Consider the following 26,518-nt stretch of genomic DNA (forward strand, 5'->3'; position numbering starts at 1 on the left):
TAATATTAAATACACAATTGTTTCATGCTTTGTGATCTTATTCAAGGAAACAAAGAGGCCTTCGAAAGAGATGCAAGTAACAATTGCTCGTCAATTGGGATTAGAACCGACCACGGTAGGGAATTTCTTTATGAATGCACGTCGTCGTTCTATGGATAAATGGCGCGATGATGATTCGAAATCTTTAGGCATGCATCGTCAAAGTAACAGTGCCAACGGTGGGAACAATCGTTTAAGTAATAATAATAGCAATAATCATCACCGCAACTATCATCACCAACAATATCAGCATTCACAACAACATTCTCAGTCGCTTTCGCCGAGCAATCAGCATTCACTAGATCTAGATGACGATGCTGATATGGACTTGGACTTGGGCCATGATGATTTCGACCTAGAAGGTGAACACGATAATGATCCAGATAATGACGACATGTTGTGACACCATACAGAACAGATAATCAAAGAAGAACAGCAACGTCAACATCGTGAGCAACAACTGCAAGAGAAGAAAAGCCAGTCACTACAGCAGGAACAGCCAGACGAAACACAACAACAGTTGAAGAAATATAAAAATAGACGACTTCAGCAAAAATTCAACAAAAACACATACACACGTGATATTTCATCACTGCAACAATCACGCGACTTGCGTTACAAACGTTATGAACGTATGCGCGCAAGGTCGGCTAGAATATCCACTTCAGTTTCGCCCTTTAATTCCGCGGTATCAGTAGTACGTTTCGGTGAAATTCTCTTGAGCAATAAGAATAACGTTAAGGCCAAAAGTAAACCTTACCCAACAGATGCAACTACAACAACTATTGTAGCTCGAGATATGTGCGGTATGGAATCGGAGAGCACCACCACTGTTTTACGTATCAATTTAAGTAATGATCCAGTACGTAATGATGCACACAATGAATCCCTGCCAAATTTGGAGGCGAAGCGCCAAGCAGATGAAGATAAAATTATTGGTTTTAAACCTAAATACACTTATAGAGAACGCAACAATAATGTGCAAAACAGTCAAATTTTAGTTAGTGAAACTCACAACAGTTTTGACAGAAATTGTGGTGACGATACCAAAAATTTAAGTAAGAAGCGATTGAGCTTTAAATTTGACAATTTTTTAAGGCATATCGACACCGAAGATAGCTACTCAGACAGAAATGGCATCAATATTGTTCAAAGAAATACCATTGATGACGATGTCGATTTTCGGAATGCCTCGCAATTCATGACAACGGACCTAGTCGAACATTCAATAAATAGTAGTAGTATGGATCAGTTTCTTTTATCATCGGATGACGATTCAGATTGCAGTAATCTGGCAAAGCACCTTGCAGTTGCTGTTAGGGGTTGTGATGATAGCGGACAAGAAGAAAATGATAACAACTTTAAAATCAGACGAAGTGAGAATGAAGGCGTCAATGGTAGTGCGGTCGTTCAGAGCATTGCGAACAACGTACTAACCGAATTCGTCATTAAAAACGATGATTCAGCTGATATACTCATAAGTAGTTGTAACTCGGAGTTAGCTGAGCACAATGAAAGAGGGCGCTGTGTTCTTAACACCAATGAGAAATCACAAAATTTGGTAGAGAAATCTGTAATATCATACGATCAACAATTGCAACTGGCACATAATTCAGATATGGACACTGATTATAGCCAAGGGCTGTCGACTAACTCGGTAACATGTAATCAAGAGAGTGATTATTCACCAATTGCTCAGCATAACATGCACGTCGTTGATGACGAAACTAGTGTATCTGTACATGATGTGCTAGGACCTGCTGGCAAGCAAACGATGGCGGAGATACCGAGTAGTAAGGGCGTTTGTGGTGAATATAAATTGATGCCAAAATATATGTTGTATATGGAGTCGAAGCAGTCCCTAATTCCAAATGAACAGCTGCAACATCGAAGGCTGGCATCGTCGCCACTCATAATCAAGACGAATGCTGAAAATTCTGGCCACGCTTTGTATAATGTTGTAAGCAATGACGTTGATTTAAAACAAGTGCAGAAATTCGAATGCATAACTGGCTTCGATGATTCGTTGGCACAGGAACGGGCGCAACGCGGCCAACTTCAACCGCTACGAAGCCGCAAGTTAAGCGATAATGAAAACAGTATGGGAGCAGGTATACCGATTTGTGTGAGCGATTGTGTGAATTATTTTAATGAAGATTTGGAGGATAAAAAGGTCATATTAGTGTGCTAGATGTAATGTAGTTAAAACTTAAACTTCACTTTAACAGTTAATACATGGTAGTTAATAGTTTTTAAGCAGATGAATATGCATTAGTTTGCATTAATTGTTGGAAGTACAATAGGAACGAGTTTTTCTATAAAATTCAAAAAATATAACATACATATATGCTGTTAATCACTTAACTGATACTTCAATTTTATGGAGCAACGTAGAGTTTTCAGTTTTAGTCAAGTAATCATGAGACATAGACGTAATAGGAATTGACTTTCTTGTACGTCGTCGTCAACCATGTACGGCTTCCAAGTCCCTCTGGGCCGAAATAAACCTGTACGAGTTTATGCTGACCAACACTTTTTTTGTTTTGTTTTAATAGTAGGTGAAGCATCAAAAGCTGGGGTACGGAACTTTAATCCGCAAAACTTAACCTACTCCCAACTCAAGATTCTCCCACGGAGCCACCGGATTAAGTATTACTATGTGGCCACAAGACATTTTAAGTCTGCTCTATTGCGCGGACTTACGGCCGCTTAATCTGTTGAAAAAGTCTCCGTTTTGTGATTACACATTTTGGTGCTCTTGTTCCTCCCTTTTTGTCTTTGCCGATACTGTTTTAGGCGCTAATAGCTGCTATAATCGCTAGAGCTCTTCTCCCTGGATGTCAATTGGCGGTATACCGGCTAATACAATACTGCAGCAGGTATGGCTACTAATTATTCGTATTGCAGAAAACCTATGCACTGTGTTAATTGATTTTGTATAAGATATGACGTTTAGAGTCTGGATCCATATTGAATCCGCGTACAATATTACTGAGCTCATAACGTTTGCGATTAGAGATCGCCGGCTGGAACCTACCACCGCACAGCCTCTCTTTGACATTATTCTTGATAAAGCGTTATAGATCTTATTTGGTTTTCCTGACGTGTACACCACGTGCTCCTTGAATTTAAGTCTTGGGTCTAATATTACCTTCAGATACTTCAGTTGTGACTGCGAAGTAATCTCGCAATCTCTCATAGTGGGCACTCTTCGTTCCTCCACCTCCTGCTAAATAACGGCAAGAGCTTAACTTACCGCAAATGTCATTCTTGGCGTTCTATATATACGCAGAACGATAATGAAAATTAAGTATGCTCATAGTTTTCATTCAAAGTCATTTACTGCTATAGACATTCTGTTCGTCTGTCTATATGTATATACGCGATATCAATCTGAAATTTTGTACACGTCTTTTTCTCCTACTAATTTGTCTGAATCGCCGATATCGGACCACTATAGCATGTCCTTGTATGGAAAACTTTTTTTTGTGATGAGGTATATTTCCGAAATTTTGAATGAACTATTCAGGGCAATTGTACAATCTCCTAAGAAACTTTTTAGATCGTACCACTATAGCGTATTGCTATATTAACAGACCTTTAATCGGTCTGATCAAGATAAAGATATTTTTTCGCCATTTTATAATATAAGAAATGCACCTGTGAAAGGATTATAGCTTCGGTGCAGCCGAAGTAAACATTTTTTCCTGTTTGTTAGCTGCAACTGAACATTTGCTCTAAGAATTTCAATACTTTTTTCTATATGTGCTTAAATATATATATATACATGTATTTTTTTATGGTTTTAGCACGCGTTAGGAGATAATAAATAACTGAATGTACTGTCAAGGCGGGCGCGTAGCAGAGTTGCTTGGAAAGCATTATTACGTCAGGCCAACGTCGAATAGGGTTGATAAGGCTAGTTAAAGAAAAAAGAAGAAACTTGCAAAGCAGTTACAGCAACATGATAAGTGCGGTTCATCGGCGAAACAAGCAGCTGGATATTTCTTTAAGATAAATTCTCATATTATGCTGTAAAGCTTGCTTTTAGTGCAAATTTTCATAAGCAGATACGCTGGTATATATATTATATTGATATTGATATATAAATTTTATATATGTATATAGGTGCAGATAAATACAAACAATGCTTCTAAATGGTAAGTTTGCATATGCATATGAAAACGTAATTGTAAATCAAAGGGCAGTTGATGCGATTTTTCCTTTAGACATATACATACATACATATGTACTTATTAAATAATTGGCTGCTTCTAACCCATATGCATAAGCAAACGTATAAACAAGCTTACAAATGTATTTACATATATAGAACGGTTTTTATTGAACATACATACATGTAGTCATTATGCAAAACTACCTAAAAATTATTCATATGAATGATAAAAACAAGAGTAGTATTTAAAACTTAATGGAAATATTAGAGAAATTAAACATATTTAAAGAATTTAACATAGAACATGTTTAAAAAGCGAAATTAAAACAAATATATATAGGCCTCTGAATGCAGGCTTTTGAATAAAAATAACTAATAAGGTGTACAACAAATCCAAAAAGATATATAAGATAATATATATTTAAAAAATTTAACATAGGACATGATATAAAAAGCGAAATTAAAAAAATATATATATATATGCTGGTGGATGAAGGCATTCGAATAATAATAAATAATAGGGTATACAACAAATCCAAAGAAAAAAAATCAAATTAACTCAATTGCTGGAATTTTAAGCTAGTCAAATGCAAAAATCGTCTGTGCAACAAGGCAATTAAATAAAAGACAACTTGCTAAATTCATAGGTTAAGTAATATTTGTATGTGTATATGCAATGAATGAAATATAGTGAATTTCCTGTAAGCGCACAGTGCACTATGTTTAAACACAACCGGTAATTCTCTAATTAAGAAACTGTAGTGACATCATACATTTTCAAATACTTGTATACATACAAACATACATAATAGTTTCACATAGGCAGAAAGTGAAAATTCGGCCCATCCTAGTGATATGAACCGCCACTTACTGCGTTGTTAAGCGGAATCACAGTAAATACCAATACATAAGAATATTATACTCGTACTCCCTCAAACAATAGACTTTTGAAAGCAAAAAAAAAGGAAAAAAATGTATGGCCAATTTATATACTTTTATCAATGGGTTTCAAGCTACTTACATACTTTTAAACTTTTTCTTATTTCAAAAGCTTCTGCACTGGCCTATAAAGACCATGGCTAGAAATGATACTTGTCTACATACTCTTATAAACTTAAATTGCCACAAGTTCTAGCCCACCTAGCATATTGTATATATCGTCAAAAAAGTCTATTCTCTGCTGCTCCTAGCTGTGATGTGCATTTTTGCAGTGGCCCGCATATGTTGCTCGAGCTTACTTTGCATCCTGAGTACAAATAAAAAGGCTTGGTTATGAGTACATGGCATATCATTGTAGCGCATGTTAAAAACGGCATTGATTACACTTAGCAAACAGTGAGAGTTAAAGAGTTAATATCAAGGAAAAATGCAGTATTTGTGCTATCGCCTAGAATCAAATAAGTAAAGTGTATCACAATCTTTTAACACAACATATTAAAAATGTAATAATGGGTTTTATAGCCATTAATGTGTGTGTATGTGTCGATGTATGTACATATGTAAGTGTACTATAACTGTCTTCGATTTGCCAAGCTTTAGAAAATACCGAATCGAACAAATTGTATCAGATGTTCAAACAGACGGGCAGCGCTTGGTATGTTACGTTCCTTTCTTGGTGGATAAGTTTTCTTTTCTATTAACTTACCTATTACTTTTTTGTTTTTCATTCACAATAGAGAAACTAATATAAAATATGCAGAACGAAAATTCGTAGCATTGAAGACAGCGGTTATACCATTTTCATGAGGTATCCGCAACTCTCTTGTACAAATTCAGCTCGATAACTTTGTTTTTGCATTTACATATATTTCTTTGGACAAGAGAGCAATGCGCAAAGACAGCGAGCAAAGAAATGGTGAATCGAAACAGCTTATATATCTAAACTGCGTTGGAATTTAGTAGATCTTGTGATCATTTATGAATCGTTAATCTTTGTTAATTAACATCTGTTTGGATCTTTAGTTGATCACGTTGACTCTTTTGATTTAATATGACTAATTACCTTTTTACATATATAATTGTGTTTCTACAAATGTTCTAATTTTCTATTTAATGTTACCAATATATAAAATATTAAAGAACAGAACAGTGTGAAATAATGACGAGACGAAACTTTTAAATAATCAAAACACACAAAACATAACAAAGCTAACTTACGGAAAATAGAAAGATTTAGCGTTATTAAACGAGAAAAAAAAAGTTTGAAGTTTACGTTATCAAAGGCAAGCAAGAAATTCCGTGAACAAATTACTTGTATTACTTAAAAAAAATTTTTGTTGTGAAAATACGATTAACATCAATATAAAAACTTTATTTAAGCTTTCGATTTAAAATTAAGGTTTTATATATTAGCTGTTTTAAAGTACCCTGATTTGACATTGATAATGCTCTTAACCTAAGGCCAAGCCCCGCGCCTTAATATGAAAATCCAAATTTTATTAATACTTTACATTGAACAACATCAACGGCATAAAACGATGCACCTTGCAAGGCAACTCTGGTACAACTATCGTTTGGTTATTGTAGTAAGTTTAATTATAGCTTATCACAAGCTCGCTTTAATTGGAACTTATATGGGTTTAGACCAGGGTGCTCACGCCATAGTTCACTTAACTCTGTTGGGTTCTCAACAACATTAAGTGGCTCCGAAAAACATATTTTACAACAAACACAGCATATTTAAAAACAACACGCAAAATCATCAGAGCAAGCAAGTTGACTTGGACCGTCGCCTTCTAGTTCACTGTAGCTCACTCGAAGCTAATGGGATAATCGTCATTCATCCACTCCTGGCTGACATTGCCTAGCATTCACTAAAGTGCCCTGGAGATGGTCAAATATTTCCATCAACGCTTAAGGTGTATTTGTGTCGTCAGCTTTTGTCGGCTCTACTTGATGAATATCCAAAATTTTGGATATTTCAATTTGACGGCCGCTAATTTGATCGTCTCCACTCATGCTTGACAAGCACAAGTTCATTTTGAACAAGTGCGCGACCAAAAAAATTTTAACATATTTTAGGTAAAAAGCTAAAATGTAATTAAAGAATATAAATCTTTATTTTTATATTTTTTAAAAATTTTATATTTGTTTTATTTTTATAATATAAATTATTTTGTTGAGGTGATGTTAAAATTTAATGAACTTTTATTCTTTAAAATCATTAGGTTTCTGAATACATTCGCGAAAAGTTCGTCCAAAAGATTTTCATGTGTAAATTGCTTCCGTTTTTGGTACCCAACTTACATCGACTCTTGCTTCTCCTATTTGTTTTATCTTTTTTTTTTACAATAAAACTGCAGCAGACCCTAATGAAATTTAATCGTCTTCCGACATAACATGACTCCGAACGCTATGAGTGCATATATAAAATGATGATTGACGTGTTGCCGTGTGGCTCCGAAGTAAATTTTTTGGTCATTCCTGGTCTACCCCAATGCGATTCATACTCAACACTAAACCACATAATTTTTAAGAAATCTACTCTGTTTCATTAAGTTATGGTCCAAATTGGACTATTTTTTGACGTCAGATCGCAAACCTTAAATACATACGTCGTATGCAAAAGTTTATTTCGATAATGTCATTGGCTCACGATTTATTCGTAAAATGAAAGAAACATATGGAATTTAAAATTGTGATATATGTGATGTAGGTTGAATCCCGATTTCGCTCATTTTCACAATGTAACATAAGAAAGTCAGAATAATGTAAAGCACAAATTTATTGATTTATCGCATTTTAAGTGGTTTTCAACATTACCCTTATATGGAGAGTAGACGTAGTTATCATCTAATTACAGTTATTTTCAGTGTATGAAGAAGTGCTAGAATGATTTTCTCCCAACAAATTTGGTTAAAATACCTATTGTAGATTGCGAGATATGCAGCTTAAACATACAAGAGGGTGGGCGCACGTTAACTTTTTAAAAAGTTTTAAACTCAAATGCCTATTCATTCTTCGATATGCTGTACAAAATTACAGTTTTGTATCTTAATTTGTGGCTTAGTTGTATTACTTTATAGGTTTTCGATTAATGGCATTTTGTAGGCGTGGCAATAGTCCGATACATCCCATATGCAGTACGAATCTCCATTGCGTACCGGGGAACAAATACACCAAGTATCATCAAGATTTTTTTACTCACGTTAATGCTTGCACGGGCAGACGGGCAGACAGTTACTCGGAATACATTTCGTCTGGTCATCCTTACCATTCATATATGTATATGTTTATCTCTATATATATTATTCGATTAGTTTTAGGTGTTGCGAGAATAAAAAATTCCGCTGACGAAGCCAAACAAGGCGCTGGCTTAAAACCTGGTCATCTATTGGTTTGATGAAAGCTCAGACTATGAGGAGAACCATTTTGCCCAGGCGTAACACGTCATTTCTTTTATAAAATTTGTTATTTAGTTGGTATGTTGTTATTGTTATTGTATTCTATGCGTTGCTGTGGTAATTTGAAATTTTGCTAACTTAAGCGATAATAACATACTTTGATTTTAGATTATAACATATTATAAAAGATCATAGGAGAATACCACTCATTTTATGAAAGGCATATATATATAAGTACGTATGTTTTTAAATTAATATTTTAGTGAAGTTTTGTATTGATAAATACTCTGCGCGCTCTCATGTGAGAGAAGAAGTTAAAATAAAATAATAAGAAGTAAGAAATAACTTGTAATATACTATTAATGAAATAACGCTAATATCTCTATTCAAATTACAAACAGTATTGCAAATTTCTAGTCAATTTAGTTTAAATTAATAAGCAAAACATTAAAGTGCAATTTACACTTATTTATATATGTATTATATATTTAGCACGTGTATTACTTGCATATATACATACGCATATTTAAATAAATTACTTTAAACAAGAGCATAATTTATTGAAAGGGAAATATTATAATGTACATGCATGTATGTAGAACCTACCAAGGGCCTATAGTGTTGGTGTTCTAGCAAGCACATACTTAGCTACATATTTGCACATATAATTGAAGAATATTCCTTAAAAACTTATAATAAAAGATGAAATCAGTCCATCAGTCTAGTTCTCGAAAAATATTCACTTAGCCATGTCTACTTTGTCTTATTTGCACAGAGTGTAGTAGCTTCTTCCCTAAAGCCAGTGTTGGTATATAATTTAGATATCTGAATAAAACATCTTGTGCTGTTAAAACCCTTAAAAAGAATGTAAAGAGTTATTCATATTCTTTAGTGGGTATTATGAGCCGTTTCATCGGCATTATCTATGTTTTTGCTCCTTATATTAAAGCAGACAAGATATGAGAGATCCATTAATTATTCACTGGTCTACAGTGGTTTTTTTGACCTTGATATAAGATCGAATTTAGATATATTTATGCTCAACGTTCATAGTGCTATCAATGATTTTGTAAGATTTTCTTTCGTTTGTTTTTAAATCTTTATTTCCATATTAAATTAAAAACTAAAACAAAAACATGATACCTAATAACAGATATATTTATAATGTCAGTTTTGTTTTGAAAAATAAGGGTACATCGAAGTAAACAGACGGGATAGTGTCGAAAACATATGTTATATTTCAATCAATGAGATTTTCTTTTATAATTTTTAAATTGGCAATCTCTGATTAAAGACCAGAAGTAATCTGCCATCATGTGTAGATCAAATCAACTTTGATACCTTTCTTCTATCTCTTTTAGATCCCGGTAAAACTGCTCTTTCTCCTCACTATAATTTCGTAGCTTATTCGAAAATTTCATTGCGGAGATAGAGTCTGAAAGTTTGTCAGCGCATTTTTCACAATTTCTTTATAATGTGGTGCTCTTTGGTTAGCTAGTCAGTCAATACAAAACTTTTCCAAGCTTCAATTTCCGGAATAGTCATAACCTAACATTCATTAATCGCCATTTTTGAGGACCATTAAATATTCTACCTTTCAAATTTTCCTTACTAAGCTTCCGAAATTTTCTACAAATGTAACTAAAACTATATTCTTCCACTGGACAAGTATTAAATTACTGAGTTCATCTTGAGAAAATAACTTCGGTATATATGTTTAACCCTTCGATTCACAGCCGCCGGTAGACTGTACCGAATCGGAATTTCGGAATTAGGCGCCATTCTGAAGGCATGTCAGTGACTTTTGATTTGTTTTAAGCCATCCGTTATTTTTAGCATATTTAGGATAAGGAAGTTGAGAATGGGGATCAAATGATGCTTGTATGTGTGTATGAGTTGCGCACAAATGTAATTATAACTGGGAAAATAAAATTTTATTACTAACAAGTTGATAATTGATCAAGACACATATAAGGCATGCAATAATTATAAAAACAACAACATTCAACACCTTCATATATAAATTTGCAATCTGAACACTTGAAAACATCAAAACTTGTTAAGTTATCCAGGACAACAGTTTTTGTTTTAGAGCTGTGTTATTTTTATTCCTTGCAACGTTAGCTTTTATGGTTGCGTGTTCAAATAGCTCTGTCGATATTCCATGGGTAACCGTTGCTTTATCGTTTTAGATACTATTACTTGCTAATTTTTTTTGGGGACTCCGCAGTTAATTTTAAGAAAATATGACAAACAATTTACCGCATATAATTTAATTTTTAAGCAATTCAAATGACTTTGCAATAAAGTACGCAAATGGCTCTTTTCACTTATCACAATTATAATCGATCCATAATTATTATGATGGGATCAATATAGCAAATAGCTGCCATACAAACTGAGTGATCGGAATCCAGTGATTGTATGGAAAAATTTTCCATTTAATGAGATATATTCATAAAATATGGCACGGATTATTACCTAAGGCAATAATGTAATCTCCGAAGAAATTGTTTAGATCGGATCAATAGAGCATAAAGCTGCATGGAAAACTTTTTTATTGACGAGGTATCTTCCCGAAATTTGGTGTGGGTTATTATTAAATGCAATAATGCAATTCTTGAAGATACGGTTCAGATTATACAGATATAGCTATTATACAAGTATAATCATATCGATCAAAATCATAATAAAGCTGAAGTTAATGTTTTTTCTTGTTTAGTCCAGTTTTTGCAATCCTGAGGTTTTTTCTCTGAGGCAGTTCGTAGACCAATTTCACACATTTTTGGAAATAAAATAAAATACATAAAGTGTTGAACGTTCAAAATATGTTGCTATCTAAATATCCGGTATAAAGTCAATCGAAATTTTCAAACAATTTATTTAGGTACCACAGTGCATGTCCAGATTTTTTACATTTTTGACACAAGGGCATGCTGTTATCCTTCTCTCCGAATTTCAATGCCATATCTTACAGATTGAACAATATTTTCGGTAAAAAAGTTAGTCCTAGGTACAGAGTCAACATATTCGTGTTCTGAAAATGTGAAAGGTTAAAGCCCGACTTTTGCCATTTTTAGACTTTATATAACTGAGGTATGCCAGCACTATTTAAGCAAGGTTTGATCCCGATATCTTCATTGTCGCTTGATTTGTATACTGTAAGGTAAAAGGGTCAGATGTTAATTTTATGTTATATGGGAAGTAAGCCTGGTTGTGATCGGATTCCGTCCATTTTAAGATAAAGATTTTGGGATAATTTAATATACCGAATTTGGTTGGAATTGGTCAAATATTTCTTGTGATATAGGATATCACCAAAAGCTGGGCGATAATACGATTTATTTAGTGAGTTATCGCGCATTTTCCACATAACAGTTATATGGGGAGTGGGCGTGAATATAATTTGATTTAACAAAAGCAGTCGTCCTAAGCAAGTGTGGTTGGTATGGTTTGGTTGGTAAGATATGCACACTGAAGTTACGATGCAACGGGGCCACCTCCACCTTTTTAAGACTTTTAAACAACTGGTACTTCCTGTTTGCGATCCCCTAAACCAAATTACAGTTTCGTATTTTGATTTGGAGCTTAGTGACAGCATCTCATAAGTTCTCCTATACCGATGTGCCTCCCCACTAGATTTTTGCTCAGGTTATCTCTTGCACAGGCAGTTTGACGAATAGTCAATCGGAATTCAACTCGTCTCTTCATCCAGATCATTAATATATTTATAACTATTTATCTGTCTTAGATTAGTTTTGTGTTAAAACCGTTAGGTGAACAAATCTATTATACCCTCTAGAAGTATAAAAAAAAAGAAATGCTGTTAGTATACTTATACCTATATTATACTTATTTGCGTTTATTTTTGAGGTTAAAAACTTTAAACTTAAACTCCCTGCTATGATATGGCTAGCCACATCAATTCATCAGTGACCCGAATGTGTTAGCAATCTAAATGGTGCTCCTCCATGTGTCAGTAATGGAAATTGTACCCGTCTGGCCTTCCCATTGGAATACACGACATGATGCCAGTCCTTAGACCAAGCTGTATGAGTTCGGGCAAAATTTAGTCGCATTTCTTTTCGAAACTTGTTAAGTGGGCTTTTGTTTAATGTTCAACTTTCTTAATCACCCTTTGAATAGTTAATTTGCTCGCTTTAACACCATGTTTTTGTTTGACTTTGGCAGAGGAGTCGTGTGAGTTGGATTCTAAATGATCTCTCCTTAAGTTTCGCTATTACGAAAGGCAAACTGCACTAATTAAACATGCTTCGATTTTAGATTTGTCAGGCACAGATAAAACAATATTTCCATATTTACACCAATTTGAATAAAACTAATCAATTAAGCATAGCAAAAAATTTGATTACTATGGTTGGAATAATATGCGAGATAATCAATACTGCTTTGGGGGCGGTAATCTGATGATGCAAGACATGTCCTTTCATCATCGCAAATAAAACAAACAAAGATAAATATTTAACTGTACTTCACATGCGATCGGATTCAAGTTGTATTGACAACTTTTTCATTTGACGAGATATCTTAAAAACTTTGGCTTGGGTTATTGACTAAGGCAATGATACAATTCTCGAAGAAATTGTTCAGATCGGATCACTTTAGCATATAGCTGCCGAACAAACCGAATTATCAGAATCAAGTGCTTATATGGAAAACTTTTTAATTTGAGGAGATTTTGGTCAAGTAAAAAGTTCGTTCTGTTGCCAATTTCATTACGCCCCTCTCGTTGAAGACTGCGTCCCTATTGGCAAAAAACTCGGAGAGCCAATTTTTATAGGCCTCTCTTGAAGCCAACTTCTCACCATTAAGCGCGTTCGCCATGGACAGGAAAAGATGGTAATCACTTGAGGCCAGGTCCGGACTATAAGGTGGGTGCATAAGGACCTCCCATCTGAGCTCCCGGAGCTTCTGGTGCGTCACCAAAGACGTGTGTGGCCTGGCGTTGTCTTGATGGTACACAATTCGGCTCTGTTGATAAAAGATGGCCTCTTCTGGATGAGTGCTGCCTTCAAGCGGTCCAGTTGTTGGCAGTAGAGGGCCGAATTGAGCGTTTGTTCATAGGGGAGCAGCTCGTAGTAGATGATTCCTTGCCAATCCCACCAAACACACAGCAAAACCTTCCTAGCCGTCAATCCGGTCTTGGCCACCGTCTGGGCCGCTTCCCCGAGCTTTGACCACGACCGTTTGCGCTCGATGTTGTCGTAAGTGACCCATTTTTCATCGCCAGTCACAATCCGCTTCAGAAACGGGTCGATTTTGTGCCATTCAGCAGCGATTCAGAGATAGAAATTCATATGGCACCCAAACATCCAGCTTCTTTTTGAATCCAAGGTTATGCAAATGGTTCCAAACGGTGTTCTGGCTTATCTTTAGTTTCTCAGCAATTAACTAAGTGCTCACGTGGCGGTCTGTTTCCACTATTTCCACTTTTTACTTGACTAATATTTTCAGCAAATTTGGCATGGGTTATTGTCCACGACAAAGATGGAAGAAATTGTTCAGATCGAGTCACTATAGCATATAGCTGCCATACAAACTGACCAATCAAAGTTCTTGTAAGGAATATTTTGTATCTGAGAAAAGTATTATATAGGTATATATTCGGTGCAGCCTAATTTAACGTTTTTTATTTGTCAATAATATATTATCAATAATATTTTGTGAGTTTGTTTCGGTTGGCAACATATGATGTGGAAGGAAAAATGGAGGTAGGTAGAATGGCTGTCTTTCGACACACCTAGGCCTGTTAGTACTCCTACTAGAGTTTTTATATCATTCCGTTTGAATTATAACAGTCGGTACGTGCGGCTCATATTCCATTTATGCCACATTTGACTGTTTGTTGAGCAAGGCAGGGACTGATTCCACAGAGACTCAGCTATATTTATCACATGGTTGTCGATTAAGAACAAGTAACCAGAGGCATAAATATGTCCTCCTTACCAGAAGCCAGTTCTAGGGTGGTGCCTGTTCTGGCTGGTTCATCTGCTATACCATCCGTATAGAAGCTTATCCCTGCTTTCTTGTTCACCACACCCCTTTCTTACTCCTCTCTGGAGGGGAAGGCAATATTGGAGACCGGATTTAGATTCAGCTCTATATATTCATATATCCATTTACTTGAAAAACAGATCTGTTGGAAATAAGTTTAAAATTACGTTTAGCGCCAGGCTTGGCGTTGTTCTGAGAGCTCCACTGATGAAAATACTGGATGCTCTTTGTATGTTTTCCATATTTTTAACTACGTATTTTATTTCTGTTATTGGCCACCATACCAATATACCGTAAGTCATAATCGGCCATAAAATTGCTGTGTAGGGCCACCATTCTTTTACGTGTAAAGTGCTGTAGCTGCTTTCTTAACCTTATCTTCCAAGTTTGGTTTCCAAGAAAGCTTCCTGTCCGAAATTAGACCCAGGAGCTTTATTTCCTACCGTTAGCCTGGTACCACTTAATAATGGCGTCGTGATTTCTGGAGGACTGTATTTCTTAGTGAACAATACTAGTTCTGTCTTGCTAGCATTTAAATTCAGTCCGCATGTGACCTGCCCAAGAGCATCTGTTCAATTAATTTCCGAAGAGGCTCAGGTATGCCCAAATCTTTAAGCTCGCTCAGTATGGCCTTCGGCTGGATGTTTTTCAAAGCACCTTCTATGTCTAAGAAAACTACGAAGGTGTATTCTTTTATATCTAAAGACTTTTCAATTCTGCTACCACTGAGCTTGACACCGTTTCTGTGGATTTACCCTTAGAATACGCATGCTGCGAAACTGCAATTTTTCCTGGGCTTAGTTTGCCCCTTATGTGTATTTCTATCAGTCTCTCCAAAGTTTTTAAGAGAAATGAGGAAATCCTTTGGATTAGTGTATGAGATTTTGCTGGCCTTTGGTATATATTATATATCACGTTGATTTTCCTCTATACCGAGGGAATATAGTTGAAAAACAGTGCCCCTTTAAGCATGGTTGTTAACCAGTTTATTATGGAGCTCTGGGACTGCTGTAACTGAGCCGGGAATATCCCGTCTAGTCCCAACGATTTATATGGCTTGAAGCTGCCTATTGCCCAATTAACATTACTATATGACACTATGTCTACAGGAGGGGACTCTGCTACCACTTCCCTCTCCAGTGTATGCTCCCTTGTGCCCTCGGGACTGTCTGGGAAGTGAGTATCCATTAGCAGGCCTAAAGTCTCTTCAATGGATACCGTACAGCTGTGGTCTGCTTCTGAAGGTATCCGATGTTATATTTCGACTGTGTCATTAGTATTCTAAGTCGTGATGCTTCTGACGTATTCTGGATTTCATTAAAAAAAGTTTTCCACGAATTTAATTTGGCCTTCCTTACCTCCTTATATATATAATATCTCTACCCTATCTACATTCTCTTCATTTATTCACTCAATGTATGGGGGATCTGAGAAGGAGTGTTCCTCCAGTATTCTCCAATGTGTCATTTTATCTACCAGTTCTTTTATCCTTTCGTTGGCATCCGTGCTGCCCCACTGTGTGTTGTCGCACCCAAGTATAATCGAGCACTTAGATGCTTCGCTATCTCGTACCAGCCCTTTAATCAGCTGCGATGGTACTGCTACCTCGCCATGCGGCATGTAGCATGACGCCAGCCAGTATTGATTTCCGCCCGTCTCCCAGCTTAGTGCTGTTGTGCAGCCTGCCATGTATCAATTATACCCTGGTGTCCTCAGACCGCAAATACGACCTCCATTAACCCATGGCTCGAGAATGAGGACGAAGTCAGGCCCTTCTTCTGCCATGCATTTAACTAGGGGTAGAGAAGTTAGTTCGCTGTGGTGGAGATTAATTTGGAGAAGACGCATTAATTAGTGTCTTCTCTGCATCTTCTTGAGAGTCGCTCAAAAGCTCGCTCTCAGTGTAGAGTTTAGAGAGTCTGTCTGCAAGCTCTGACCCCGCAGTATCGAATCTTTCTAGACTTCATTCCGATTCCGACGCCAAGTGTTCTCCTGCATCGGCGCCTGACATGTTGGCCATGACCTTCATCTTTGTGAATCCGTAGTTGATTTCCCCGCCACTTTTCGCCAGCGGTTCTATGGATTCCTTTATTAACAACAGCAGAATCTGCATTGTGGCTCGTTTCGTCTCCACGGAAGATTCCGCTGCCGCGTCGTCGAAGGCCTTGACAAATCTCCATCCCCCATTTGGCAGATTCGGGTTACAGGTTCTGATGAGCTGCTTTATTTGGTCCGTCTGCGATGGTGTAGCCGGTATCCATACCCTTGCCCTCGGTTGGGATGGGATAACCTTTTTATCCCCTACCTTAGCTATTGCGTCCTTATAGAGCTGGACCGATCTCTCGTCGTCACAAGCTATCATCTTAATTTGGCCCTGGTACCATTCTACATCCGTAAATGACGGGGGCGAATCTGGATTGCTTAATAGCACTTCCAATGCCACATTCGTCAGTGTGGCTTGCACCCACTTCCATTGAGCTCCGGGGATTTTTCCTTCGGGATCTTCCTCATTCAGCACCCCAATAATAATTCTGGCTACATCAGCAAAAGATTTTGCGGCCGTCATGCCCTTAGTCTTCAGTCTCTTGGCTGCCGCTACCGGCGCTTCCAGTTTAAAGTTAGGCAAGACAGCTGTTGCTCAATTAATGGATTCCTCCTCATTGGTTGTCGGTTGCAGTTCCACCTCCTCAGCAGGTATGCAGCGCGTCGCTTCTCTGCTTATTTTGCCTGCCCTGGATCTTGTATCTTAAAAGTACCTCCTCCCAACATAAAAAAGTCGATTTAGCCATGCCCGTCTGTATAAATATGAACTAAGTTTGAAGATATTGATCTGAAATTTGGCACACGTTCTTTTCTCCCCAAGAAGCTGTTCTTTCGTCGGAACCGCCGATATCGGGCCACTATAGCATTTATCTTCCATTCAAACTGAGCGGTCAAAATCAATAGCTTGTATGGACAACTTTTTTAGTTAGTAAGACGTACAATCTCCCGAAAAAAACCACTATATCATATAGTTGCTATACAAACTGAAGAATTAAAACCTAGGACTTGTATGAAAACCTTTTTTTTTAATAAGATATCTTCACGAAATTCGACATGGACTTTAGTCTAAAGCAACGGTACAATCTAAGAAAAAAATGTTCAGCTCGAACCACTGTAGTACATCGCTACCATACAAACTTAGCGATCAAAATCAATTTCTTGTATGGAAACTTTTTTATTTGTGAAGGGTATTATAGGTAAGTATGTTTACTTTGAATAAGCAAACATAAAAACGCATACGCATACGCATATACCACAAAAACGCAAACGCAAAAAAAAATTAATCAACAATCTAAGAAAAAAATTTTCAGCTCGGACCACTGTAGTATATCGCTACCATACAAACTGAGCGATCAAAATCAATTTCTTGTATGGAAACTTTTTTATTTGTGAAGGGTATTATAGGTTAGGTGCAACCGAAGTTAGCGTTTTTTTTTGTTTACTCTAATTTTACACATCATGTTTTATTATTCGACTTAACATATACGGTTTGTCAAGTAATTTTTTGGCAAATGAAAACAGGCACACATAATCAACGTCGACATGAAATTTTATTAGCAATTTCATTGTATTTATGATAATTCTTTTACAGCATTATTAGAGCATATGTTTAATATTAGAAAAAGTTAAAAATATAACAAAAATAAAGTCAAGACAAAAGATAGGCCACGAACAAAAACTTTCGAGTTTGTGTTGAGCCGCTGTTATTTTATTTTTGATTTTTCTTCCGAAAAAAATTAAAATAATAAACAGAAGCATGAAAATTTGGTCAACACGTTTGTCGTCGACGAAAATCGTGACAGCACTAAGCATAAAACATAAGGCTACTCACTGCATCTTAGGTGTTGATTGATTTTCGTCATCTGAGGAAAATTCCTGTTCGATTTGACTTATTTTACTTTTAAAAGTTGTAAATTTTCGTGAATCAAACATCGAGTTCAGCAAATACTGCAGCTGGCAAATCACTCGCTTTACTAGAATGATGCAAAATGTAGTACCTTTAGATCAAAATAAAATCTATAAGTCGGAAGAAAATGATGAAAAGGAAGTATCGATCCTAGACCAATATCTAAACTATAGGGGTTTTCAATAGGGATTATACGATTTCTAAGTGTCATTTCGGCCATTTTAATACATCAGGATTTGTATTTTTTTCCATTGTATTCAACAATGTTTACAATTTCATCATATCAGATCACATCAGTGAACGCAAAACAACGTTTACAAATTTTTAAATTTTATTATCAAAATAATCGTTCTTCAATTGCAATTCTTCATGCGCTTTTGCCATTTAATGGGCAATATGGTAATGGTGAGTGGTGCGGTAAATAAACAAAACTGTTGAGTCTGGTGTGAAGAAAATCAACTAATTATTCATCAAAAACCATTACATTCACATAAATTGACAGTTTTGGTGGTTTTTGGTCTGGTGGAATCACCCTCCGTATTTCTTTCGAAATTAAGCTGGTGACACCGTTACTGTCAATGGAGAGCGGCATAGACCGATGATAACCATTCTTTTATCTCCACAATTGGAAGAAATTTATCTTGAGAACAACTGGTTCCAACAACATTGATTTAACACCATTAGACTATTTCTTGTGGGGTTATTTGAAGTCATTGGTCTTCAGCAATAAACCAGAATCTCTTCAAGCTTTATAAGTCGATATGGAACGTGCTATTTGTGACATACGACTTGATTTAGTGAAAAAAGTACTCGAAAATTAGGTTCATCGAATTCGTTCCTGCAAATAAAGTCGTGGAGTCCATTTGAATGATGCTATATTCAGAACTTAATTGTATCGATTGTACTTTACATTAAATAAAAAAAATTTGTGTGTGATTTTTTTTTGATAATCGCTCTGTATGTTCCATATAGGACCAAACGTTCTCATTGCCGAAATGGTAGATCAAACGCATATGTAAACTGGCAAATCAGAAGCATTGAGAGTGTGCAAGAGAGTGCGAGCAAGAAGGGAGACAAGGGAGCAAGCGAAAGGAAGAAAGGTCAGATCCCGATTGCGTTTAATTCTCTTCATCGACCGAGTTTTAAATGTGGGTTTTTCTATCTTCGCTTGTTGAAAAGATAAAGCGATATGCTGTTTTTCCGAAATAGATCTTATAATAGATATTATCAATAAATCCGCTCAAACAATTGTAGGAAAAATCCGCCGATATGACAGTGCTGATGGGCAGGTGTGTCTATTACCTTGCAACCAAGTCCGACAGAGCAGCGGTTTGTGCTTTTGTACGTTATCCTGATACAGCTTGTATATTAATTCATTGCTGTTTTCACGTTCAATAAAATCAATCTTTTTGGTGATTCGGTGTGTGAATTTACACAATTACGCGACGCCTTTGTATGAAATACAGCCCCATTACAGAAAGCTTGCCAAATTCAACTGTCGGCACTATATTTTTTTGTAGCGCAGCCGTTTTTGATTTCCGTCAAATTTTGTCGGGTCTATACATCAATATCTTCGTCTCGACACAACAAATAACGCCATAGTTGTTGCATTTTTCGGTGTTAATGGCAGATAGCAGCGGCTTTTTCCTGGCTACATGGGTAGAGTACTGGTGGAGCTTCCAACACAACAGTCTTGTTGCAATTGTCCATATTGCTTACCACCAAAGCCAGGCACCACTAATATACTGCACTTTATATATATTTTTTTTTATTTTAAACATCATATTTTACTATTCGACATAATACGAGTACGTATAATATAATGTAGTTATAACAAATATGAAAAAGTGACGAAAATAAATGGCGGCTGACTACTTAGGTATGTTATGCTATACTATACACATTTACTATACTTACCTATGCATTTGTACCACATTTGCCGAACGCAGTTTAGCTGTGCGCGTTACGTACATCATTCGTATATAGATATACTTGTACATAAATGAGAGGAAACTATATTTAAACGCTCGGTGTTATATAAATCCCAATTCCGAAAATTTTTAAATGCATTCCCCTTGCAGACAGTGCTTTTCCCCTTAACATCAAAATCAAAAAGGCAACGTATCGGATTTATGAATCGAAACTACACTACCGCTCTTGTTCGGCTTGCTAAACGCACGAACGAATGAATGAATGAATTTCAGCGTTAACCGATAAAAACCGAAGGGAAAGCTTAAAAAAAACATAAATTCCGACAGATTTAGTGAATAAATATAATAGTCACCCCTAAAGCTGCTGTGATATTTTGAAAAGAGTGAATGACACAACGATGGAAACGAATAAGGACACATTTCGTACGTTGAGCCGAAGTGTCACGTATGTACATACCCACAGGCATATGTAAGCATGTAGGTGGATTTTTGTGCTGTGTTCACTCGTTTCGCAGAGGGACATAACTTGTATAAGAATATATAAGAACCAAATAATCAGCATATAAATGGGACGTGCCAAGAGCACTGCAATATGAAGAAGGTTTAAATATCCTATTGTTAGCCTTGCAGAATTGTAGGTGGCAACATATACATATGTATATATATTATATAAGAATATTTTAAGTAGGCTAAGTGTTGTTGGGAACTCAAACGAGCGGATATGCTACAACTTCCTAATTATATTTGAATCAACATATGCCGCTTTATATTCATGTATATATGTACATAAATGTATATAAGAAATATGTATGTACACATACCGATAGGCGATATATGTACATAATAAAGTTGCAAATGAAGCAGCAAATGACATTAAAAATAGTATACATAACACAATAAGAGTTATTAAATACAATTAACTCTCTTCCGTTTGTCAAAATATGCAAAAGTCCTTGAAATCATTATGCCTTACTTCTCAATAAGTCGTGTGCATTAAAATATAAGTAGCAGCTATGTTCATTGTCACAGCCAGACCCTGGCCAGTGGTGCTGACAGTGGGACTGACATTGTTCTTGAACTGCACTTATCAGCTGAATTCTAAAGAATACATGTTTAAGTATTCACTATGACGTATAGCCGTAGCTGTTGCTCCCACTCTAATTGATCGGACACTCCCACAGCTTCGCTCCAACGCTTTGGACGGCGCATCAGCAGCTCCCACACAATTATTGTATGTACATATGTACACGCTGCACTCTATATTAAATGTATTTGAGTACATAGAATTTCAATTCATTCATGCGTTCATTCGTCCACGAAGTGCAAGAAAACCCAGCAGAGAGTTTTATAGCAACAGCGCACTCCTTCGAGTTTTAAGAATTTATTAGAGAAACGTACAAAATTGTATAACATCCAGACCAGTTAGATAATTTTTGAAAGCAAGAAAAGCATAACATAGTAGGATGAAACCCACTGGAAAAAAGAGATAATAAAAGAAGAGAGAAGGAAGGGGAGGGGCGAAGTTAGAGTTTTTTCTTGTTTTTATTTAAAATATTAAGGAGGAACCCATATTTCGACTTAAAGTCGGAGAAAAACCCTAATTTTCAGTCAAAAGTTCTAACGTCAAAATATCAGATTTTTTTTTAAGTCAATAAGTTTTATGTTTGTTGAAATCTTTACTTTCTGATGGCATTAAAAATAAGTACATTAGTATGGTAAAAATTCTCAACAAGTGCAAAAAATATCCCACTTAACGAATCAAAATTTGCTTTGAGGGGACATCGACTTATTATTTCGTAGTAGCAGCTGTTTAGTGTAATTTTTCCAGCTTACAGCACAAATAATTCATCTAATAACTTGGATCTTTATTGCCAGGAAATTTATGTAAATACCTGACCTTTCTCTTATTCTGCCTTCGGTTGGTGTGTTGGTCGGCTCTATTTAAAATATAGTAAGACACTAAATCAGTTTTAAAAAAGGTTACAAAATTGCGTTTCATAAATTAGTCATATCAATTAAAAAAAGGCAAACTTCGTAGTTGTGGCAGAATTTATTGACAAATCTGCTTAATCGTTCAGCGTTATCTCCTTCCCACGTCGTATTTAGAACTGTTTATTCTCTATTGGAACCATACAATAACACTGTTTATTGAGTGCAGGCATGCTTTTTACTCAAAGTATTAGGTAACCAATTTATTACCAATAGGTTAGGTAAAGTTAGATGGTTGATCTCTCAAAGTGGCGGGCGATCACATTTAGACTGTTACGTAGAGTCCTTGGTGAAGCCAGACGAAAAACTCCTATAAGTAATTGGATATCTGCTTTCGATAAAAAACGTTCTGAATCTATCAGAAATCTTAGGTTTGTTGTTTTTATATCCCTATTTCATCTGATTCATTACCAATGCACCAATACGAATTTTTCTTAACTTGATTGTCGTGGGTATTGATAATTCGCAACACTTTAATACTATAGTCTATTTTAGTATATAAAGTTGTGCTCTCATCTGTACCCACTGTATACTTTTTCCATTTCTTAAAACTTAATTCACGCAATTTTTCCGCTCACCCGTGTATTCCTACCCCAGCTAAAACGTTAGTTTCGGTTGGATTCTTACTACACTACTACCACTCACTGTTGCTTCGCATATACACGCATATAAACAAAAAGCCATTCTTATATACGAGTAATACTTAAGTGAAACACTTCAGTGTACCACTTTTTCGTATTTGAGACAAAACGCAACCACTATGACCGTTACGGTGATGATGAAGGCGACCGACCTATTCGGGCGGCCCGAACCGAATGCGCCAATAACTTTGACGTCGTAGCTACGGCGGATATTAAGGCAGAAAACGCTAGCACACTAATAGGCGCGCACGTCTGCACGCATATAGCGCATTAGTACAACATCACATGCACAACAAACGCAGCAGCCAACTCTATACAGGCTGAGACTTTAAACAATTGGCTCATAGCGCTTTCAAGACAAATTATTCATAAAACATTAAACAACGTCAATTAAGTGGAAAACAAAAAAAAATTGTTGTGCGTTAAACGAAAAAGTGCAAACTAAGTCTGAAATGCAATATATGTGATCATTTCATAATAATTACAGTACTATGTTAATTCTTTCCAAACGCAAAAGTGGCAAAATGTACGTAATCAAGATCTTAAAAACCACATATAAAAAGTTTCAAGTATCAAACTAGTGATTCGAGGCAATAAGAAAATTTTAAGGCGTAAAGATAACAATTCCTGTTAAAGTAAATCGTAGTTTATGAACAGAAAAATCAACTAAAGTACACTCCAGCTATTGGAAGTAACAGCACTGAACTGAATTGAATTGGCCAAATATTTTGAGTTCCTTACACTCAGCAAACAAAAGTAAGTCAAACATTTTTGGTAATAGACATGAAAATAGCAATTAATTTCTGAACAAAACGCTATAGGAAGTTTTTGCATAAAACATTAATTGTGAAAATTTGTCGTTTGACAGCTGAATAAAAAATGAAAAACTGTGATTTATAGTGTATATTATGAATTGCCTGGAATATTAAATACAACTTCGATGTATTCAGCTATCATTTACGTAATAAAGAGTGAAGTGTCACGCGTTCGATCAAGGCCAAAATATGACAACTTCTAACACTTATTGCAGCGTGCTATTATGAGCTGCACTGACTACTTCTTATGCACGAGTATGTATGTATATTGGAGTGTCCCTTATTTCCCATGACTATTTTTTTTTTGTAAAGGCCCCCTGAAGTTTCAGTATTTGACCTTAAAATAGGTTCCGACGTAAACAAGCTCTTTATTTTAAATTTATGCCGTGCCTAAATCATTTTAATTTTTGCACACAGGTTGAATTAATATTTTTCATAAATAAATGCCTTTAAAAGTCGTACACAGTTAAATTAATGCATCAAATGTACTGTATTCATATAGGTACACCATGTCGTATGAGCAACACAGAATGCATAAATAACTTGTATGAATGCTCGGTCCATATGATGTATAAATTTGACTGCGCATAACTTTTAAAGGAATGTTTTTATTGAAAAAATCGTCGGGACATAGAGCGGAAAATTTTGTATTATAATATCACTTTTTTAAAGGTATAGATTTACTTGCGAAATGCAAAATTACATGTAAAATGTATGGGAGAAGTAAAATGATTTCGGCACGGATTAAATTGAAAATAAAGAGCTGGTTTACGTTGGATACTTTTTTCGCGGTTAAAACCGAAATATCAGGCGGCATTTGTAGGCACTCATTGAATCTGGCTACAGCGGTCGGCATAAGCTTTGCCATATTTGCTAATCAGCTAATAATTTTGAGGGTATAACTCAAAGTCAGATCAGACATCCGCTTATGTATAAAAGGCAGCTTCAATTGCAAAGCAACTTTGACACCCATCAAGTAAAGATATTAGGAGAATAGTAGTGATAAATTGAGAGTAGTCCTGTCAACTTTCTGTGCCCTTGCAACATGTAATGCTAAGCAAGAACTCATTTTGTTCTTGGTACTCTCATAGTCATTTTATTTAGTACATGGTTTCAGCTAGATGGTTAATATTAAAATATTACTTAAACTCTCTGCAGATATACATACAAACATATGTATGTACTTTTGTCGAAGTCTGCAATTATATTCGTAAATATTTATCCTTTTATAAAATATAGGCAATAATAGTAGATAAACAACGGTTATATAACGGTTAAACATACGATTTTTATGTAAAGGTGCTAAGTCGCTTCAAATTTGAAAGAAAACTGTGTAAAATAAAACTATTGTACACTAGAAACACTTTTTTAAATACGCAGGTCCTAACTCGTTTCAAAAATTTGGGTTTTCCTTGTAATAAAAAACAAATATTAGTTATATAACATAAAGAGTGTTTTGAGTATTTGAGTAGTCAGCTTTGAAACAAAGAATTTTGATACACTTGAGATCATATCAAATAATTGTTGATAATTTTTAATATTGAAAAAAAAACATCAGTCATAGAGCTCTGTGAGGTTTTTTCTTTAAACTCGTTATAGAGATTGCGGCAGCTTTCGATTGCATCTTTTATATCTACTCCAATTTTTTCTGAACGATCTTTATTTGGTGATGCTTCAAAAAATGTTTGCCCAACTCCATTGCCTTTAGCAACTCTTGCAGAATTAAGTTCGCAGTAAGGCGTTTAAACTCTGAACGTACCTTCGCTGCAATTGTAGCTTCATTACTGGTTTTGTCCAAGCCTTGCAAACTTTCGTTATTACTCAAGAAATTCATTAACATCTTCCATCGTCATATCTGCAAAACCGTCTACCAATATTGGTAGCAAGTTGAAAAATATCAGCATAAAACAGTTATTGTTTGGTTTTTATTTTCCTTTAGCAATCTGAAATTACACTTTATTGGGTGTCCTTCTCAATCTGTTTCAAAATGTACATAAAGGATTGTTTGCATAATATTACTTGAAAGTAGCAACGGTTCTCTGGTCTAGCGGTTGAATTAAATACGTCGTATTTGGTCGCAGGAACATAACCTTAACATTTTCGAATTCGATGAAGGGATGGCCAGGATGGCCTCGTGGATTTTGGTGTCAAAATATTTATCGAACCAGTCTCTCAAAATAGATGCTATTACTATTACGAGGACTTTTTATTCATTAAGAACCGTCGAAATCAGTTTAAGTTTTTATCAATACAAAATGAAGGTATCAAAGCTCGAGGCTTTAGATTCTTGTTTGCTGCATAGTAGCAATGTAACTCGCTCTTTTGCTGCTTTAAGTCCTTTAACAGAAAAACTTGGTCAGCCACGTATCCGCCCGACGATATAGCTTCCAAAAGAATTTGTGGAAATTGGTTTGCTGCTTCTGCATCAGCTAATGCACCCTCGCTTCTAATTTTCACGTTGTAAAATGAGTTTCGAAAAGGAATATTTATCTATTTATTGTTTAAGTAAAACTGCTGTGCCTTAGCTGTTGAGCAGAGGTATGTACACGCAGTTTCAATGTAAGATGGCGACTGATTTTATTGAAATATAATGTATGTACATAAGAACAGTGTAACAAG

General features: G+C 35.7%; 4 protein-coding genes and 1 long non-coding RNA gene across 9 annotated transcripts in view; 3 read left to right on the forward strand and 2 right to left on the reverse strand.

The window, feature by feature from the left end:
* onecut overlaps window positions 1-455 on the forward strand; it is a 46,123-nt gene extending 45,668 nt beyond the window's left edge. Inside the window, exon 4 of the mRNA XM_036375950.2 lies at window positions 47-455. Within this exon, the coding sequence (XP_036231843.1) occupies window positions 47-442 (396 nt within the window). The 3' untranslated portion in view covers window positions 443-455. The remainder of the gene's footprint in view (window positions 1-46) is intronic.
* LOC118683426 (uncharacterized) lies at window positions 455-9,623 on the forward strand. The gene is made up of 2 exons (XM_036375958.2): window positions 455-2,164; window positions 3,849-9,623. Exons 1-2 carry the CDS (start codon window positions 674-676, stop codon window positions 3,870-3,872), a joined length of 1,515 nt encoding a protein of 504 aa, XP_036231851.2. The 5' UTR covers window positions 455-673; the 3' UTR covers window positions 3,873-9,623.
* Window positions 9,624-16,537: 6,914 nt separating this feature from the next.
* Window positions 16,538-17,140, reverse strand: LOC138858192 (uncharacterized). Its single transcript, XM_070112736.1, has one exon. The coding sequence runs from the start codon at window positions 17,138-17,140 to the stop codon at window positions 16,538-16,540; it is 603 nt and encodes a 200-aa protein (XP_069968837.1).
* Window positions 17,141-18,145: 1,005 nt separating this feature from the next.
* On the reverse strand, window positions 18,146-20,434 carry LOC118683429 (uncharacterized). The gene is made up of 2 exons (XR_004979246.2): window positions 19,826-20,434; window positions 18,146-18,590 (listed from the first exon to the last, which is right to left on the reverse strand). It is a non-coding gene; the product is annotated as an uncharacterized lncRNA (long non-coding RNA).
* Window positions 20,435-23,312: 2,878 nt separating this feature from the next.
* LOC118683427 (uncharacterized) overlaps window positions 23,313-26,518 on the forward strand; it is a 134,675-nt gene continuing 131,469 nt past the window's right edge. For all 5 annotated transcript variants that reach the window (XM_070112295.1, XM_070112294.1, XM_070112297.1 and 2 more), the window contains exon 1: window positions 23,313-23,840. The gene's annotated coding sequence lies outside the window, so the exon portion shown is untranslated. The remainder of the gene's footprint in view (window positions 23,841-26,518) is intronic.

Source organism: Bactrocera oleae, chromosome X (assembly GCF_042242935.1).
Source record: "Bactrocera oleae isolate idBacOlea1 chromosome X, idBacOlea1, whole genome shotgun sequence".
Taxonomy (NCBI): Eukaryota; Metazoa; Arthropoda; class Insecta; order Diptera; family Tephritidae; genus Bactrocera; species Bactrocera oleae.

Coding starts and splice junctions, on each gene's coding strand:
- LOC118683426 (XM_036375958.2), top strand. CDS start 674: ATGCGCGCAAGGTCGGCTAGAATATCCACTTCAGTTTCGCCCTTTAAT. Junction 2,165..3,848: donor GAGCAGGTATACCGATTTGT/GTGAGCGATTGT, acceptor TTATGGTTTTAG/CACGCGTTAGGAGATAATAA.
- LOC138858192 (XM_070112736.1), bottom strand. CDS start 17,140: ATGACGGCCGCAAAATCTTTTGCTGATGTAGCCAGAATTATTATTGGG.